At 45.2% G+C, this 14,350-nt stretch overlaps 1 protein-coding gene across 1 annotated transcript in view; it reads right to left on the bottom strand.

Moving 5' to 3' along the window:
- Positions 1-1,357: 1,357 nt before the first annotated feature.
- LOC147108986 (serine/threonine-protein kinase Nek9-like) overlaps positions 1,358-14,350 on the bottom strand; it is a 92,679-nt gene continuing 79,686 nt past the window's right edge. Inside the window, exons 15-16 of the mRNA XM_086004160.1 lie at positions 1,677-1,865; positions 1,358-1,534 (exon numbers count right to left, since the gene is read on the bottom strand). Of these exons, the coding sequence (XP_085860286.1) occupies positions 1,358-1,534; positions 1,677-1,865 (366 nt within the window). The remainder of the gene's footprint in view (positions 1,535-1,676; positions 1,866-14,350) is intronic.

Genomic DNA, 14,350 nt, shown 5'->3' with positions numbered 1-14,350 from the left:
TTACCGACCCCGGGAACCCAGCGTTACCGACCCCGGGAACCCAGCGTTACCGACCCCGGGAACACAGGGTTACCGACCCCGGGAACACAGCGTTACCGACCCCGGGAACCCAGCGTTACCGACCCCGGGAACCCAGCGTTACCGACCCCGGGAACCCAGCGTTACCGACCCCGGGAACACAGCGTTACCGACCCCGGGAACCCAGGGTTACCGACCCCGGGAACCCAGCGTTACCGACCCCGGGAACCCAGCGTTACCGACCCCGGGAACACAGCGTTACCGACCCCGGGAACACAGCGTGACCGACCCCGGGAACACAGGGTTACCGACCCCGGGAACACAGCGTTACCGACCCCGGGAACACAGGGTTACCGACCCCGGGAACACAGCGTTACCGACCCCGGGAACACAGCGTGACCGACCCCGGGAACACAGCGTTACCGACCCCGGGAACACAGCGTTACCGACCCCGGGAACCCAGGGTTACCGACCCCGGGAACACAGCGTTACCGACCCCGGGAACACAGCGTTACCGACCCCGGGAACCCAGCGTTACCGACCCCGGGAACCCAGCGTTACCGACCCCGGGAACCCAGCGTTACCGACCCCGGGAACACAGCGTTACCGACCCCGGGAACACAGGGTTACCGACCCCGGGAACACAGGGTTACCGACCCCGGGAACCCAGCGTTACCGACCCCGGGAACCCAGCGTTACCGACCCCGGGAACCCAGCGTTACCGACCCCGGGAACACAGCGTTACCGACCCCGGGAACCCAGCGTTACCGACCCCGGGAACACAGCGTTACCGACCCCGGGAACCCAGCGTTACCGACCCCGGGAACACAGCGTTACCGACCCCGGGAACCCAGCGTTACCGACCCCGGGAACCCAGCGTTACCGACCCCGGGAACACAGGGTTACCGACCCCGGGAACACAGGGTTACCGACCCCGGGAACCCAGCGTTACCGACCCCGGGAACCCAGCGTTACCGACCCCGGGAACCCAGCGTTACCGACCCCGGGAACCCAGCGTTACCGACCCCGGGAACCCAGCGTTACCGACCCCGGGAACACAGCGTTACCGACCCCGGGAACCCAGCGTTACCGACCCCGGGAACACAGCGTTACCGACCCCGGGAACACAGCGTTACCGACCCCGGGAACACAGCGTGACCGACCCCGGGAACCCAGGGTTACCGACCCCGGGAACCCAGGGTTACCGACCCCGGGAACCCAGGGTTACCGACCCCGGGAACACAGCGTTACCGACCCCGGGAACACAGGGTTACCGACCCCGGGAACCCAGCATTACTGACCCCGGGAACACAGCGTTACCGACCCCGGGAACACAGGGTTACCGACCCCGGGAACACAGCGTTACCGACCCCGGGAACACAGCGTGACCGACCCCGGGAACACAGCGTGACCGACCCCGGGAACACAGCGTGACCGACCCCGGGAACCCAGCATTACTGACCTGCCTCTCCAGATGGTCGATTGTTTCCTCTTTCGCTGTCAGACGTTGTTGTAACTGTCAAGAGAAACACAAGAAGGGGTTTCATTGAGGTACACGTTTTGGGAACTTGCTCAGATCAAATCATTGAAAATTCACTTCAAAATCTTTATTCTTCTCAGCTACTTGAGTATAAAGCAACAGTGAATGAGCGCCTTACCCGATCCACTTCCTCGCTCAGACAGTGCATCTCAGCACCGAGCTGCTCCCTCTCCTGCTGCTCGCTCTGTTGTTGCATTAAACACTGGGTCAGCAGGTCGTGCAGCCTCCTCACCTCACCTCGCACACCAGTGCACTCACACTGCTGCTTAACAAAACCCGCACATTCCTCCGAGTCAAGGCAGTTCACCTGAGAGACAGAGAGATGTTCAGACAGCAGTCAGCAGAGAGAGACAGAGACAGAGAGAGAGACAGAGAGAGAGAGACAGAGAGAGAGAGAGAGAGAGAGAGAGAGAGAGAGACAGAGAGAGAGACAGAGAGAGAGACAGAGAGAGACAGAGAGAGACAGAGAGAGAGACAGAGAGAGAGAGAGAGAGAGACAGAGAGAGAGACAGAGAGAGAGACAGAGAGAGAGAGACAGAGACAGAGATTCAATTGTAAGGGGAATAGATAGGCGTTTCTGCGGCCGCAAACGAGACTCCAGGATGGTGTGTTGCCTCCCTGGTGCAAGGGTCAAGGATGTCTCCGAGCGACTCCAGAACATCTTGGAAGGGGAGGGTGAACAGCCAGTTGTCGTGGTGCATATAGGCACCAACGATATAGGTAAAAAGCGGGATGGGGTCCTAAAAACAGAGTATAGGGAGTTAGGAGATAAATTAAAACACAGGACCTCAAAGGTAGTAATCTCAGGATTGCTACCAGTGCCACGTGCTAGTCAGAGTAGGAATAGAAGGATACTTCAGATGAATACGTGGCTAGAGGAATGGTGCCAGGGGGAGGGATTCAAGTTCCTGGGACATTGGAACCGGTTCTGGGGGAGGTGGGACCAGTTCAAACCGGACGGTTTGCACCTGGGCAGGGCTGGAACCAATGTCCTAGGGGGAGTGTTTGCTAGTGCTGTGGGGGAGGGTTTAAACTAAAATGGCAGGGGGTTGGGAACCTGAGAAGGGAGACAGAGGAAAGGGAAACAAGGATAAAAGCAAAAGATAGGAAGGAGAAAAACAAAAGTGGCAGTCAGAGAAATCAACGGTTTAAATCAAACATGGCCACAGTAAATAATAATTCTAATAGGTCTAAGAGCGTTAAAAAAACAAGCCTGAAGGCTTTGTGTCTTAATGCGAGGAGCATTTGTAATAAGGTGGATGAATTGGCTGCGCAAATAGAAGTAAACAAATATGATTTGGTTGGGATTACGGAAACGTGGCTCAAGGAAGGCCAGGACTGGGAACTCAACATCCAGGGGTATTCGATATTCAGGAAAGGTAGGCAAAAAGGAAAGGGAGGTGGGGTAGCATTACTGGTTAAAGAAGGGATTAACACAATTGTAATGAAGGATATTAGCTCTGATGAGGTGGAATCTGTATGGGTAGAATTGAGAAATACTAAGGGTAAAAAAACATTAGTGGGAGTAGTATATAGACCTCCAAACAGTAAGGCGGAGGTTGGGGATGGCATTAAAAGAGAAATTAAAGAAGCGTGCAATAAGGGCACAGCAGTCATCATGGGTGACTTTAATCTACATATAGATTGGGCCAACCAAATGAGTAACAATACTGTGGAGGAGGAATTCCTGGAGTGTTTACGGGATGGTTTCCTGGACCAATATGTCGAGGAACCAACCAGAGATCAGGCCATCTTAGACTGGGTATTATGTAACGAGAAAGGATTAATTAGCAATCTTGTTGTAAGAGGCCCCTTGGGTCGGAGCGATCATAATATGATCGAATTCTTCATTAAGATGGAGAATGAAGTAGTTGACTCGGAGACTAGGGTCCTCAATTTAAATAAAGGAAACTATGATGGTCTGAGGAGCGAGTTGGGTAGGATTGATTGGGGAATGGCACTCAAAGGGTTGACGGTGGATAGGCAATGGCAAACATTCAAAGACCGAATGGATGAACTACAGAATTTGTTCATCCCAGTTTGGCATAAAAATAAAACAAAAAAGGTGACCCAACCGTGGCTAACAAGGGAAATTAGGGAACTGAGTGCGAGGTCAGCAGAGAGTGCTGTGAGTTTGGGTAAGTGTGAGTTAGGGTAAGTCGGGTGTTAGGTGCTCTTTTCAAACTTTAACTCTGTGGGTTGTAGTTAATAAGGCCTTTCTGGTGCAGAGTGACTGTTGGTAAACCATTTAACTGGTGTAACTAGAGGGATTGATTTTATTTAAATCCAATTAATTAAAGGGGATACTAGCATCTAAAATCGGGCAGAGGGTGTCCATAACTAACAATAAAAAATTTAATTAATTACATAGAATGGAGCAGGTGATGTGCTACTGTTGCGAGATGTGGGAGCCGGTGAACCCCATTGAGGCTCACGGTGATTACGTCTGTGATAAGTGTCTGCTGCTACAGGAACTCCAGCTTCATGTTGATGAGCTGGAGTCTGAGCTTCAGACACTGCGACACATCAGGGAGGGGGAAAAGTACCTGGACTCTGTGTATCAGGAGGTGGTCACACCTATGAAGTTAAGTAATTCAGATGTAGGTCAGGGACAGGACGGTGCGACTACGAGTGAGGCAGGTACGTGGATCCAGGAGGTAGAGCTGGAGGAGCCGCAGCCCTTGCTCTTGACCAACAGGTTCGAGGTTCTTACTCCCTGTGGGGACAGGAGCAGGGACTGCAGGGAGGATGAGCAACCTGGCCACAGCACCGTGGAACGGGGGGCCATTCAAGAGGGGGGAGTAAATAGAAATGTTGTAGTGGTAGGGGATAGTATTATTAGGGGGATAGATAGAGTTCTCTGCAGCCGAGAGCAAGAGTCCCGAAGGCTGTGTTGCCTACCCGGTGCCAGGGTTAAGGACATCTCCTCTGGGCTCGAAAGAAACTTCCAGTGGGAGGGGGTGGATCCAGTTGTCGTGGTCCATGTTGGTACAAATGACGTAGATAGGACTAGGAAGCCAGTTCTGTTAAAGGAGTATGAGCAGCTAGGGGTCAAATTAAAAAACAGAACCTCAAGGGTAATAATCTCTGGATTATTACCTGAGCCACGAACGAATTTGGCTAGGACAAATAAAATTAGAGAGCTAAATGCGTGGCTCAAAGACTGGTGTGGGAGAAATGGGTTTTGCTTCCTGGGACACTGGCACCAGTACTGGGGCAGGAGGGAGCTGTTCCGTTGGGACGGGCTTCACTTGGCCAGTGCTGGGACTAGAGTCCTGGCGGATCATATAACTAGGGCGGTAGAGAGTGCTTTAAACTAACTAGTGGGGGGGAGGTTCCTAGAGAGCAAATAATAAAAATGACAACAGAGAAGGTCATCGACTTAGGTAGCAGTGGGGAAATTAAAAACCAGAGCGTGTCAGGAAGGGGCAGAAGGTATGGAGTAAAAGGTAAAGTAATAAAAAGGGCAAAAGCAGGAACTAAGTGTCACAAAACATATTTGAAAGTTCTCTATCTGAATGCACGTAGCATTCGTAACAAAATAGACGAGTTAATGGCACAAATAACTACATATGGGTATGATCTTGTGACCATTACAGAAACATGGCTGCAGGGTGACAATGCCTGGGAATTAAACATACCAGGTTATTTAACGATCAGGAAGGACAGGCAGGAAGGAAGGGGAGGTGGGGTGGCTATGTTAATAAAGGAAGGAATCACTGTAATACAGAGAAATGATATTGGGTCAAAAGATCAGGATAATGAAACAGTTTGGGTGGAGATAAGGAATAATAAGGGGAAAAAAACACTAGTGGGCGTAGTCTATAGGCCTCCGAACAGTTGCAACTCTGTTGGACGGAGTATCAATCAGGAAATAGTTGAGGCTTGTAATAAGGGAACATCTATAATTATGGGGGATTTTAACTATCATATTAATTGGATAAATCAAATTGGGCAGGGCTGCCTTGAGGATGAGTTCATTGAGTGTATTAGGGATGGGTTTCTTGAGCAGTATGTAACTGAACCGACCAGGGGGCAAAGCAACCTTAGATCTGGTCCTGTGTAACGAGACAGGATTAATTAAAAATGTCCTAGTAAAGGATCCCCTTGGAATGAGTGACCATAACATGGTTGAATTCCATATTCAATTAGAGGGTGAGAAGGTTGGATCTCAAACAAGCGTGCTAAGCTTGAATAAAGGAGACTATGAAGGTATGAGAGCAGAATTGAGTAGAGTGGATTGGGAAAATAGATTAAAGGGTAAGACGATGCATGATCAGTGGTGTACATTTAAGGAGTTATTTTACAACTTCCAAAAAATATATATTCCACTGAGAAGAAAAGGGTGTAAAAGAAAAGACAGCCATCCGTGGCCAAGTAAAGAAATTAAGGATAGTATTCGACTAAAAACAAGGGCATATAAGGTAGCCAAATCTAGTGGGAGTATAGAGGATTGGGAAAACTTTAAAAGACAGCAAAAAATAACAAAAAGATTGATTAAGAAAGGGAAGATAGATTATGAAAGTAAATTAGCAAAAAATATAAAAACAGATAGTAAGAGTTTTTATAGTTATATAAAAAGAAAAAGGGTGGCTAAAGTAAATGTTGGTCCCTTAGAGGATGAGACCGGGAAATTAATGGTGGGAAATATGGAGATGGCAAAAACACTGAATGAATATTTTGTATCAGTCTTTACAGTGGAGGACACTAAGAATATCCCAACACTGGACAAACAGGGGGCTAAAGTGGGGGAGGGGCTAAACACGATAAAAATCACTAAGGAAGTGGTACTCAGTAAAATAATGGGACTCAAGGAGGATAAATCACCTGGACCGGATGGCTTACATCCTAGGGTCTTGAGGGAAGTGGCGGTAGGGATTGTGGATGCATTGGTAATAATTTTCCAAAACTCCCTGGACTCGGCAAAGGTCCCGGCAGACTGGAAAACTGCTAATGTAACACCCTTATTTAAAAAGGGCAGTAGGCAGAAGGCTGGAAACTATAGACCGGTTAGCCTAACATCTGTGGTAGGTAAAATTTTCGAGTCCATTATTAAGGAGACAGTAACAAGACATTTGGATAATCATAATTTAATAGGACAAAGTCAGCATGGTTTTATGAAGGGGAAGTCATGTTTGACAAATTTGCTGGAGTTCTTTGAGGAAGTAACATATAGGGTGGATAAAGGGGAACCAGTGGACGTAGTGTATTTAGACTTCCAAAAGGCATTTGACAAGGTGCCACACAAAAGATTATTGCTTAAGATAAAAAATCACGGGATTGGGGGTAATATTCTGGCATGGATAGAGGATTGGCTATCTAACAGAAGGCAGAGAGTTGGGATAAATGGTTCATTCTCGGACTGGCAATCAGTAACTAGTGGTGTTCCGCAGGGGTCAGTGCTGGGTCCCCAACTCTTTACAATCTATATTAACGATTTGGAGGAGGGGACCGAGAGTAACATATCAAAGTTTGCAGATGATACTAAGATGGGGGGGAAAGTAGTGAGTGAGGAGGACATAAAAAACCTGCAAGGGGACATAGACAGGCTAAGTAAGTGGGCAGAGATTTGGCAGATGGAATACAATACTGGAAAGTGTGAGGTTATGCACTTTGGCAGGGAAAATCGTAGAGTAAGTTATTTATCTTAATGGCAAGAAACTGGAAAGTACTGAAGTACAAAGGGATCTGGGGGTCCTGGTGCACGAAACTCAAAAGGTTAGTATGCAGGTGCAGCAAGTGATTAAGAAGGCCAATGGAATGTTGGCTTTCATTGCTAGGGGGATAGAATATAAAAATAGGGAGGTATTGCTTCAGTTGTACAAGGTATTGGTGAGACCGCACCTGGAATACTGCATACAGTTTTGGTGTCCATACTTAAGAAAAGACATACTTGCTCTCGAGTCAGTACAAAGAAGGTTCACTCGGTTAATCCCGGGGATGAGGGGATGGACATATGAGGAGAGGTTGAGTAGATTGGGACTCTACTCATTGGAGTTCAGAAGAATGAGAGGCGATCTTATTGAAACATATAAGATTGTGAAGGGGTTGGATCGGGTGGATGCAGGGAGGATGTTCCCGATGATGGGTGAAACTAGAATTAGGGGGCATAGTCTTAGAATAAGGGGCTGCTCTTTCAAAACTGAGATGAGGAGGAACTACTTCACTCAGAGGGTGGTAGGTCCATGGAATATGCTGCCCCAAAAAGCTGTAGAAGCTACATCATTACATAAATTTAAAACAGAAATAGACAGTTTCCTAGAAGTAAAGGGAATTAAGGGTTACGGGGAGCGGGCAGGAATTTGGACATGAGTCTAGGTTTGGATCGGTCATGGCCCTGTGGGTAGTGGAGCGGGCCCAGGGGCTGTGTAGCCTGATCCTGCTCCTATTTCGTGTGTCTAATTCTGTTAGATTCAGGAGATGGTTCTGTGATAGTAGATTGGCGGTTAGGATCAGATCAGCCATGATCTTATTGAATGGCGGAGCAGGCTCGAGGGGCCGATTGGCCTACTCCTGCTCCTATTTCTTATAAGAACATAACATAAGGTCCAAGGAGAGGGCATATAAATTGGCCAGAAAAAGCAATAATCCTGAGGATTGGGAGCAGTTTAGGATTCAACAAAGGAGGACAAAGGGATTAATTAAGAAAGGGAAAATAGAATATGAGAGTAAGCTTGCAGAGAACATAAAAACTGACTGTAAAAGCTTTTATACATATGTGAAGAGAAAAAGATTGGTGAAGTCAAGCGTAGGTCCCTTGCAGTCAGAATCGGGGGAATTTATAATGGGGAACAAAGAAATGGCAGACCAACTGTGGTGATTATTCCTTGATTAGTAAAAGTATTGTGATTCGTTGTTTGTTAACTGCCTTGGGATATGTGTTGTAATCTCATTGGTAGCTGATGATCACATGATGTGTTGTGGCTACCTTAAATTCAGTCCTTTTCTAGCTTTAGTTGGGACTGGATGTGGAAAGATATGCTGCTGATTTTAAAGTTAATAAAGCCTAGCTTTGGAAGGCAAATCTATTCTTTATTTCAATTTATTAACTTTATGTTAGAATGGAGCGATATCTTCAACCAGAACGATTCAAGGCTAACCCCAATTCTGCTGGAGTGGATGATAAATGGAAACATTGGTATTGTACATTTAAAAACTTTTTGGGCGTGTTGGATCAAGAGGCTCTAAATAAGCTGAATATGCTGATCAACTACATTGACCCGGATGTATATAAATATATTTTGCACTGTAAAACTTATGAAGAGGCTATTTCTACATTGGAAAAGATTTTTGTTAAACCAAAGAATGAGGTATTTGCACGTCATCTTTTATCTGCCCGTAGGCAGCAGGTGGGAGAATCTTTGGATACTTATTTACAAGCACTTCGGTGCCTTAGTGTTGACTGTAATTATAAGGCTGTGATGGCTGAAGAACATAAGGACGAATTGGTACGGGATGCTTTTATTAATGGATTACTGTCTAGATCAATTCGTCAGCGATTGTTAGAAAATAAGACTCTGGATCTTAAAAGTGCTTTTGAGCAAGCTTCTACATTGGATGTGGCTCAGAGAAGTTCGGATTCTTATGCTCTTTTTAATCGGCCTGCGACTATGGTTTCGGCAGTTTCGGATGAAAAGGAATTATGTGGACTTAATGGGAGTGGTTTACTAGATTTTGAAACAGTTTCTACTTCGGCGGCCGTTGCCTCTAGGATTCAGAAGTGTTATTTTTGTGGGAATATCCGGCACCCTCGTCTGAAGTGTCCTGCTCGGGAGGCTGTGTGTAGTAAATGCGGCAAGAGAGGTCATTATGCACGTGTGTGCAAATCATCAGGTTCAATTACCTTCCCTTCTTCTGGTGTGGGAGGGTCTTCCTCCACTACCTCTTCTGTGACTATTCAGCCTTTAGATAGGGCGTTTATTGCATCAATTTCTGCTGCATTTGCTCATGGCCTAAACAAAGCTATAGTTACGGCTCAAGTTAATGGGTTGGAAGTGAAGGCCCTTATAGATACGGGCAGTACTGAGAGTTTTATAAGTCTTCAGTTTGCGAAGGAGAAGCATTTGAAAATTTCGCCTGTTACGTATCAGGTGTGTATGGCTCAGACGACCCTTACTTCACAAATAGCTGGTTGTTGTTTTGTGAAAATGGTTCTTCTAGGTAATACGTATACTGATATACGCCTATCTGTTTTGCCTAATCTCTGCGCGGATATTTTGATTGGACATGATGTGCTTCAGTTACACGAGTCTCTTAGTCTTTCATTTGGAGGGACTAAGCCACCTTTATCTATTTGTGGATTAACCTCTTTATCTATTCCTCCATTATCACTTTTTTCCAATTTGATGTCGGATTGTAAGCCAATTGCTACCAAGTCAAGAAGATAGAGAATTTATTAATTCTGAAGTTCAACGTCTCTTATTGGAAGGAATCATTGAACCTAGTTGTTCGCCTTGGCGAGCACAGGTAGTTGTCACAACTAATGAGAGACACAAGAAACGAATGGTGATAAGACTATTCCCAAACTATTAATAGGTATACTCAATTAGACGCGTACCCTTTGCCTAAGATTGATGAGCTTATCAATAAAGTATCTCAGTATAAAGTTTTTAGCACTATTGATTTAAAGAGTGCTTATCATCAGATTCCTATTGTTAAGAAGGATCAACCATATACGGCCTTTGAGGCTGGTGGAAAGCTGTATCAGTTTTGCCGAATACCATTTGGTGTTACTAATGGTGTTGCTTGTTTTCAACGGGCAATGGATGCTTTTATAAAAGTGATAACTCCCTCTCTGACACCTTTTCATACTTAGATGACATCACAGTGTGTGGCAAATCAAGGGTGGAGCATGATTCTAATTTAAAAAGATTCCTTCAAGCTGCGGAAAAAGTTGGTTTAACTTTTAACAAAGAGAAATGTATCTTTTCGACTACTGAGGTAAATCTATTGGGGTATATTATTTCGGGAAATAAGATTAAACCAGATCCAGAACGTCTGCGACCATTGATCGATTTACCTTGTCCTACTAATTCTAAGGCTTTGCAACGAGTTGTTGGACTGTTTTCTTATTATTCTAATTGGATTGCAAATTTTTCACGGAAGATCCGGCCTCTTATTCGGGTTACGACATATCCTCTATCATGGGAGGCCAGGACATGTTTTGAGAATTTTAAAAAGGATATTTTAGGAGCAGTTGTGCATTCCATTGATGAGCAGGTTCCCTTTGTGATTGAGACGGATGCTTCGGATTTTGCAATTGGGGCTACTTTGAACCAAAATGGAAGACCTGTGGCCTTTTTCTCACGTACTTTGAATAATAGTGAAAAAAGACATTCCTCAATAGAAAAAGAGGCATACGCAATAGTAGAAGCATTGCGTAAATGGAGACATTATTTATCGGGGCGACATATCACGTTGGTAACTGACCAAAAATCTGTGTCCTTTATGTTTGATGTTAAACATTTTGGAAAGATTAAAAATGATAAAATAATGAGATGGAGGATTGAGTTGGCATGTTACCATTTTGACATAGTTTATCGTCCGGGGAAGGATAATGTTGCTGCTGATGCACTGTCGAGGGCTCATTGTTCTGTGATTCACGGAGATACGCTTATTAATCTTCACAATGCCTTATGTCATCCTGGGGTTACGAGGATGATACACTTTGTACGCAGTAAGAACTTGCCTTTTTCAGTTGAAGACGTCAAGCGGATGACTTCATCATGTTCTATCTGTGCTCGGTGTAAACCGAATTTCTTTAAGCCTCAACGAGCTCATCTTATAAAGGCTACTTCTCCTTTTGAACGTTTGAGTGTCGATTTTAAGGGACCTCTTCCTTCAACTACTCAAAACCGATATATATTTACTGTTGTGGACGAGTTTTCAAGGTTCCCTTTTGCTTTTCCTTGTGCAGATGTATCAGCTGCTACAGTTATTAAATGTTTGACTCAACTTTTTGTCATCTTTGGGATGCCTGCGTATATCCATTCGGATCAGGGAAGTTCTTTTATGTCTTCCCAGTTGAAGGAATACCTTCAGAGTCGGGGAATTTCTACTAGTAGAACTACCCCGTATAATCCCCAGGGTAATGGACAGTGTGAACGATACAATGGGGTGATCTGCAAGGCAGTTATGTTGGCATTGACATCCCGGAACCTTAAGAATACACAGTGGGAAATGGTGCTGCCTGATGCCCTGCATTCCATTAGATCATTGCTTTCAACGGCTACTAATGTGACCCCCCATGAAAGGCTCTTTAACTATCCGCGGAGATCTACTACGGGATATTCGGTACCTTCATGGCTTACTATGCAGGGACCTGTGTTGCTTCGACGCCATGTTAGATTGTCAAAATATGACCCCTTGGTGGAGGAGGTGGAGCTGTTGGAGGCAAATTCCCAATATGCTCATATTCGATTCCAAGATGAGAAAGAAAGTACTGTTTCAGTTAAAGACTTGGCTCCTTGTGGGGGCCAGCCATCTTCTGAGGATATTAATAATGGTCATGATTCGGATAATGTGGATGCTGTTACAGATACTACGAATATTTCCAATCCGATTGCAGATAATTATACTTCTATTAGTCAGCCTTTGATAGATGTTTATGACCGTCCCAGTTCATCTTCTGATGGGATTTCTAATCCGGAAACCGTTGAGAATCGGGATATGGATAGCCTTCCTGTTGAAGATACTTCTGTGCCTTCTGGCGTGGGAGGGCAAGGAATTTCACCAAGGTTAAGAAGGTCGACACGAACAAGATATCCGGTCGACCGATTGAAAATGGACTTTTAAATTGATAGTAATGTTTTAAAAATTGTTGAAATATTATAGTATATTGTTTTAGTTGAGAGATACTTAATACTTATGCGTAATGTTATTATTTTTTGTTGTTCATTTAGTATTGTGTTATGTAAATAGTTTTATTCTCGTGCATAGTTTAGTTGTAAACAATTAATTGTAAATTGTAAAAGTTATTAGGTTGGAGTATATTTTAAAAGGAGGGGTGAATGTGGTGATTATTCCTTGATTAGTAAAAGTATTGTGATTCGTTGTTTGTTAACTGCCTTGGGATATGTGTTGTAATCTCATTGGTAGTTGATGATCACATGATGTGTTGTGGCTACCTTAAATTCAGTCCTTTTCTAGCTTTCGTTGGGACTGGATGTGGAAAGATATGCTGCTGATTTTAAAGTTAATAAAGCCTAGCTTTGGAAGGCCAATCTATTCTTTATTTCACCAACTAAATACATATTTTGGTTCTGTCTTCACAAAGGAGGACACAAATAACCTCCCAGAGATGCCAGGGAACATAGGGTCTGATGAAAGGGTGGAACTGAAAGAAATCAGTATTTGTAGGGAAATGGTGTTAGGAAAATTGATGGGACTGAAGGCCGATCAATCCCCAGGGCCTGATAATCTACATCCCAGGGTACTTAAGGAAGTGGCCCTAGAAATAGTAGATGCATTGCTGGTCATCTTCCAGAACTCGATAGACTCTGGAACGGTACCCATGGATTGGCGGGTAGCTAATGTTACCCCACTATTCAAAAAAGGTGGTAGAGAAAAGGTGGGGAATTAAAGACCGGTAAGCTTGACATCGGTAGTGGGGAAAATGCTAGAGTCCATTATAAAAGATGTAATAGCAGAGCACTTGGAAAGCAGTGACTGGATCGGACAAAGTCAACATGGATTTACAAAAGGTAAATCATGCTTGACTAATCTACTGGAATTTTTTGAGGATGTAACTGGTAAAAATAGATAAGGGAGAACCAGTGGATGTGGTGTGTTTGGACTTTCAGAAGGCTTTCGATAAGGTCCCGCATAAGAGATCAGCGTGCAAAATTAAGGCACATGGGATTGGGGGCAAGGTATTGACTTGGATAGAGAACTGGTTGGCGGACAGAAAGCAAAGAGTTGGAATAAACGGGTTGTTTTCCGAGTGGCAGGCAGTGTCTAGTGCGGTACCGCAAGGATCGGTCCTAGGACCCCAGCTGTTCACAATATATATTAATGATCTGGACGAGGGAATTGGATGTAATATCTCAATTTGCAGACGACACAAAGCTGGGGAGGAGGGTATGCTGTGAGGAGGATGTCGTGAAACTCCAGCACGATTTGGACAGGTTGGGTGATTGGGCAGAAACATGGCAAATGCACTATAATGTGGATAAATGTGAGGTTATCCACTTTGGTGGCAAAAACAGGAAGGCAGACTATTATTTGAATGGTAATAGATTGGGAGAAGGGGAAGTGCAAAGAGACCTTGGTGTTCTTGTACACCAGTCGCTGAAGGTAAGCATGCAGGTGCAGCAGGCGGTTAAGAAGGCAAATGGTATGTTGGCCTTCGTAGCAAGAGGGTTCGAGTACAGGAACAAGGATGTCTTGCTACAGTTGTACAGGGCCTTGGTGAGACCGCACCTTGAGTATTGTGTGCAGTTTTGGTCGCCTTACCTGAGGAAGGACGTTCTTGCCATGGAAGGAGTGCAGCGAAGGTTCACCAGGCTGATACCTGGGATGGCAGGAATGACGTATGAGGAGAGATTGTGTCGATTGGGCTAATACTCACTGGAGTTTAGAAGATTGAGAGGGGATCTCATCGAAACCTATAAAATTCTGTCAGGCATGGACAGACTAGATGCAGGAAGGATGTTTCTGATGGCCGGGGAGTCCAGAACCAGGGGTCATAGTCTAAGGATAAGGGGTAAGCCACTTAGGACTGAAATGAGGAGGAATTTCTTCACCCAGAGAGTGGTGAACCTGTGGAATTCTCTGCCACAGAGGGCGGTGGAG

This window comes from Somniosus microcephalus, chromosome 12, assembly GCF_052327205.1.
Source record: "Somniosus microcephalus isolate GS21.2 chromosome 12, FLI_Smic_1.0, whole genome shotgun sequence".
Lineage (NCBI taxonomy): Eukaryota > Metazoa > Chordata > Chondrichthyes > Squaliformes > Somniosidae > Somniosus > Somniosus microcephalus.
The sequence above is the reverse complement of the archived record's forward strand: the minus strand, read 5'-3'. Positions and strand labels throughout refer to the sequence as shown.